General features: G+C 36.4%; 1 protein-coding gene across 1 annotated transcript; it reads left to right on the plus strand.

The window, feature by feature from the left end:
* Positions 1-3,949: 3,949 nt before the first annotated feature.
* Positions 3,950-5,793, plus strand: LOC127789777 (uncharacterized). The gene is made up of 3 exons (XM_052318767.1): positions 3,950-4,828; positions 5,078-5,232; positions 5,350-5,793. The coding sequence occupies exons 1-3, from the start codon at positions 4,252-4,254 to the stop codon at positions 5,641-5,643; spliced, it is 1,026 nt and encodes a 341-aa protein (XP_052174727.1). The 5' UTR covers positions 3,950-4,251; the 3' UTR covers positions 5,644-5,793.
* Positions 5,794-6,000: the final 207 nt, after the last annotated feature.

Here is a 6,000-nt window from a genome sequence, read left to right on the forward strand (position 1 = left end):
TCGAGAAAAGCTAATTAGATAAAGATAAAGAGCAAGTAATTTAGTATTCTTTCTATGTATACAACAGTCAACAGTGGAGGAAATAATGAAATCGAGAATGAGTAAAATGGAAATGAAATAATGAATTCGACAAGACTAGATTGGAAAATGAGTGGACATGGAACATGGTGTGTGTGTGTGTGTGTGTTTTGGAAGAGTAGGAAGTGAAAGGTAGAGTGAAAATATTTATTTGTTTGGAAATGCTACGAAAATAAATAAAATGGAAGAATATTAAATAATAAATGACAATTAATACTCTTTAATAGAAAGATAATATTTGCTCAGTTCAATACTAAATTTGAACTTGTCTAAAGTTAATATTATCAATATACAAAAATAAATCTTTTCATCTATTATTCTTTCTTAATCTGAGAGAAATAAAAAATAAGGCTTTTGGAGAAATAAAAAGTATTTCTTTATTTTTATTCCATTCCATTGCTATTTTCTCTCTCAAATAAGAATAAGCATCTTCACCCTTTTTTTTTCCTCTACTCATCTATTGTCATTTCATTCCCTTCTTCCAAATGCACTACTAGGATTTGTCTACAACATAGAGAAAGATTGAGAGAGAAAACAAGAAGCAAAACGAGAGAGAGAGAGAGAGAGAGTGTCACAACAATTGAAGGCAATGATGGTTTTCTAACCCTTCTTTTCTTTCTTTCATTCCTTCCTTCTTTACGTTTATATAGGGTGAGTGAGAAAAAGAAATTAAGAGTCGATTCTTAAGGTATATTTTCAAGACAATCACCTAAGGCCTCTCACCCGGATCAATTCTAAGCCTAGATGGAATGGATTCATCTCATAAATAATGGAAAGAAAACAAGAAGATGTATAAAGTAATAGAAAGAAAACAAAATTTTTATCTTATATAATCTCAGTTATAAACTAATTTTTTTGATTTGGATCAATTTCATACCATAATAATTTATTAATTATACTGTAATAGAAAGAAGCGGTTGGGTCCATCTCAAGAAGATAAAGAGACTATAATGGAAAGAAACAGTCGAGGAAGTCTGTCTGAAATTTTAAGATCCCCAAATATATAAATTATATAATAAAATATATAATATATTTAGATTTTAGGATTCTTATATAAAATTTTGCTTAGGCTACTCAAATTTCCCTGTCAATAGTGATGTCATCCTTGTACTGTTGGGTATCAAAAATTGCTCCCATCCATCTCTTAGAAACCCCTAATAATTTGTTTCTGACAAAAGGGTAGTAGAAAGCAAAATGACATATTACCAATTGGAGAGCAAGAAAAGGTGAAGTAATATAAAAGTTGTTACTCTCCTTTAATTGCAATGAGACGGAGAAGAAAAGTTGGGCTGAGGGGGTGACAATTGCTCCCCTACCTGCTCAGGCATGGAATTTTTTTTTTATTTTTTTTTCAAAATTTCCCCTTAAAATATAAAATATGTGGGGCCAATTTGTAAAGGAAAATAAAATAAAAAAGTATAGGTAACAAAAAGAAGGAAATAACGAGTTATTATTATATGATATTTTAAAATATTCAAGTACCAGAAAAGAAAATGGGTTAAGTTTTTATAATGTTTTTGAAGAATAAAAAATTCTAATGGGTGTTTTTATTTTGTCCAAAATACAATGGAATTAGCTTCGATTTAGCACCACACATCATATTCTTGGACTTTTTGGTCTTCTTCAACATTTCAAAGCAAATTAAAGCGCTACTAAACAAGAAACCTTCTTCTTTGAGAACTAAAGCAACATTGCATTAATGAATATTAATGAAGAAGAACATCAAACCATTTGGATTTATTGAATTAAAATAGGAGAAAATGAGAGAGAGAGAGAAAAAATTTACCAAGTTAGAAATTGAAGCTAATTTTTTTTTGGTGGACAATAATGATAAATAATATACAAAAAAATAAATTAGGATATATCTTGAGTATTTAAGATAGTGCATGATGTGAACTAGCTAGGGCCCTCCCCTACGCATAATCCTTAAATTACATAGATATATTTTACAAGATCCTAATGAGTGTAAATTAAATATAACTCGGTTATTGGTCAAAAGATTGGTTAGCACTTTAAAATGTGTTTATTGTGTTTTTGTCATAATTAATACACCATTTTTTTTATAAATATAATAAAATATATTTTAAAACTCAGTAAAGTCTCTAACTACAAATTAAAGAAAGAAAAGAAATCAACCCCAAAGTTAGAAAAATTCTTACAAATAAATAGATTTAAACCTGTAACATAAGCAAGCAATACACCATTGCACAGAGAGCAACTGTGTAAGCAATAATAATAGACCAAGGCAACTTGGTATGCCATTTAGCCGCTGCCCAATTAGTCATTAGCTTCCACATAACTTTTCTGTTATTTGCTTGGTACAAACGAAAAGGTGTGATTTAAATTGAAAGATCATCAACATACTACAAATAAATTCCAAACAACATTACCACTACCAGGGATAATATTTCAAGTCATCACTCAACCGCTTAACTCTTGATATCACATTTAACCTGAGACCTCTAAATCAAACCGCATTCATTGTTTGTATTACTAAGCAAAGAAACCACCTTTAAGTGTGACTTAAAACATGTTAAATATTAACAAAGATTTGATAAATGGGTATGTCCAATCTTATTTTGAGATAAACTGAATTAGTTTATTATAAATGTATCAATTGATAAAATTATTTTTGTATTAAAAATAAAATATATTTATTACATCTTAATCATTATTCTTAAAATAATAATTAGTATTACCTTTTACAGTTTTAACATTGTAATAAATTTTAATATAGGCAATCAAAGATTTAAGGGAAAGAAAAAATTAGGCAATCAAACTGGCGGGGTGACATTATTAGGGGATATATATAATTAATCATCATGTAATTACCAGTCCGCAAAACGACTAAATAGGTTGGGTCGGTGGCTGGACGGGTCCATGGAGGGGCCTCCATATGGCAACGGGCACTGATCTCATTATCTTCTAAGAGAATTATTATTATTTTTTTTGTTGGATATGGAATATTAATATTTATTTTTAGTTCCGACAGACTGTATTTGTTTTTTTGATAATTCTGTATAAGAACAAAAAAATGTTAAAGACATTTAAAATGTTTTATAAAAAAATAAATGCAGTCTAAATTAAAAATAGTTAACCTCTTAAAATATTAAATATTTATTTTTAGAGTGACTAACTTTGAAAATAAATCTACAATTTATAGCTCTTTGGGTCTTTAGAAAATGGATAATGCTATTTGTTCAAACCTTTTACAGAATGATGTTCTCACAATAAATTGATAACTTATCGCGATATCCTCTCATCTCTCTTTCTTTTTCCTTTCAACAATCGCACATCTCTTTTCTTTTTCCCCTTCAACACTACCTCTCACAACCTTACTCTCGTCGTTGCCTCGCACTCAACACTCATTGACACCTCGCCTATCACCTGACCAATCGCCTTCTTGCCTTTTGCTTGGCAGATTGTCGCTTTGCCTCTAACTTGATCAATCGTTGCCTACTGCATCATCGCCTAGCTGCCTCACCTCTCATGGCGACAATCAACCAAACAAAAGGCGAGGCGACAATCGGCCAAGCAAAAGGTTAGGCGACAATCAGCCAGGCAAGAGGTGAGGCGTCGATCGTCGGCCAAGTGAGACAACGACGGATCATGTTAAAAGGGGAGGAGAGAAGAGAAAAAATGGTAAATTAGTTATTGAGATAAAAGAAAAGGAGAAAAAATAATCTTTTCAAATTACCTTAAAAGGCCTACAAACAGCATGATCCTTAAAAATACTTAGGTACAATACTTAGGTAAAATTATTATACAAAATTTTGGCCAGAGGACATGATTGCGGGTTTTTCTCTCTCTTTGTTTTCCGTCGCTTCCTCTTTAAGCTTTCATTATTCCATACAATGCAGTCGCTCTCACGCCGGCGCGCCGAAGTTGAATACACGTTCACCAGCCCGAGCTGCCATTATTTCTCTTAATCCAGATTGGTTTCAGTCCTCCTCTCCAAGAGTCCTTTTCAGTTTGTTCGCATTTTCTCTCTCTCTAAGTAAAGGATCGATTCCACCGGTCCAGCCAACCGTCCGTTAGCTCTTCGCAATTTCTTGGACTGAACTCATCGTTTAGTCAAACCTTCACTGATTTCAATCGCCAAAACATCATTTCAACTAGGAGATTTTCGTGTTTTTTGAATCTCTCTGTTTCTTGATCGTCGCTACTACAAGAATGGGCAACTGTTTCGGAATCTTCAAGAAATCCACCTCCGATATCGCGCCGTCCGACGACCTCAAAGCAAGGCCGGTCGTCCGGTTGTACGGACCGCCGGCGGGTTTCGCCACGTCCTTTGTCCGGTTCGTGCTTCTCTACAAGCCGGTCACGATCCTCTTCATCCCCTCCGAGACGCCCCGAGGCGGCGGCGAGACGCCGGTTCTTCAATGCGGGAACGAGATCGTTTCCGGCGCGGGCGAGACGCTGTTGCAGTACGTGGAGGCTACGTTTCCGGATCCGCCGGTGATGAGGATGTCACACGGGTGGTTGGATGAGACGACGCCGCTGGTGGTGACGGTGGCGGTGCTGCAGCACCGTAGCATGACGTGGCATATGGAGAGGCTGGTGCGGTGGGCCCAGGATCTGGCGGCGCGTGGGGGGAGGACCCGGCGGGGCGGCGATCCGGTGATGGGGAGTCCACGGATGGAGGTGAAGAAGTTCGGGCGGAGCTACGGTCAGCTGCTTGAGCTCATGCTCGAGCACGCTCAGATGGAGGAGACAGTCGTCTTCCCCATCTTGGAGAAGGCCGATCCAGGTAATCACACAGAAATTAAGAAAAAGACAGACGAATCTAACTTAATTACATTCACAATCTCACAACAGTCAATTAGCATAAAGCTACTCAATCAGTGAATATATACATATATATACATACATGTATAGTTCTGATCCTTGCAACTTCTATTTTAATTCTATGTCGGATTGGATTTAGGAGATGAGTTTATTACTCTTGTTTATATTTTTTTGAAATTGAGAGTTAATTATTTACGGTATTGTAAATCAGGATTATGCAAAACCGCGAATAAAGAACACGCAAGGGATCTACCGATGATGAACGGGATCAAAGAAGACATCAAATCGATCGGCGTGCTGGATTCCGGCGACGCCGTCTATCAAGAGGCTGTATGCAACCTTTCCGCTCGCCTCCAGAAACTACTGGTCAGTTCTCATCTCGAATTTTTCTCCATCGATATCTATGTGTGTATGCATGCTTCTTCTATATATTAGCATTTAGCATTTCAATCAGCTGATCGATCGATCCGAAAAGCAACACAGGATCACTGCAAAGAGCACTTTGTGGAGGAAGAGAGAGAGGTGCTGCCGCTGATGGAGGCGGCGGTGGAGCTGAGCAGAGATCAGCAGGAAAAGGTGCTGGAGCAGTGTTTCGCTGCAATGAAGGGCACGCACTCGCACCTGTTTCCATTCTTCGTGCAAGGCCTCCTTCCTCGGGATGCCGTCCACTACTTGGACTTGCTCGTCAGAGCCACCGGCGACAAGGATCGGGTGGCATCCATGCTTCGCATGCTTTTCGAGCAAGATCGATCCATCCGATCCGATCCGATCCTGTAATTAATCACATCTTCCGATGATTAGAGAGTAATGACGATGACCGTACGTAGCCACCATTCCTTTTGCATCTTCACTGCTTGTAACTGAAGCAAATGACTGGCCTTGCTTTTTCTTCCCCGTTGCTTGTAGAAATTATCGTTCTTTTTTTAAAATTTTATTAAATACTTTTTTAAATCAAATATTAGGATACAGACTTTTATCCCCCCCAAAAATACGATAGAAATATTATCTTAATGAGTAATGACAGGAATTTTATGTTGATCTAAAACTCTCTGGTTAATTTTGCATTTGCAATGGGGATAATTCGAGTAATTTTTAAAACTTAAAATACTCCATATATTTATATCATATTTTACT

This window comes from Diospyros lotus, chromosome 1 (genome assembly GCF_014633365.1).
Source record: "Diospyros lotus cultivar Yz01 chromosome 1, ASM1463336v1, whole genome shotgun sequence".
NCBI classification, from domain to species: domain Eukaryota; kingdom Viridiplantae; phylum Streptophyta; class Magnoliopsida; order Ericales; family Ebenaceae; genus Diospyros; species Diospyros lotus.

Coding starts and splice junctions, on each gene's coding strand:
- LOC127789777 (XM_052318767.1), top strand. CDS start 4,252: ATGGGCAACTGTTTCGGAATCTTCAAGAAATCCACCTCCGATATCGCG. Junction 4,829..5,077: donor CTTGGAGAAGGCCGATCCAG/GTAATCACACAG, acceptor ATTGTAAATCAG/GATTATGCAAAACCGCGAAT. Junction 5,233..5,349: donor CTCGCCTCCAGAAACTACTG/GTCAGTTCTCAT, acceptor AAAGCAACACAG/GATCACTGCAAAGAGCACTT.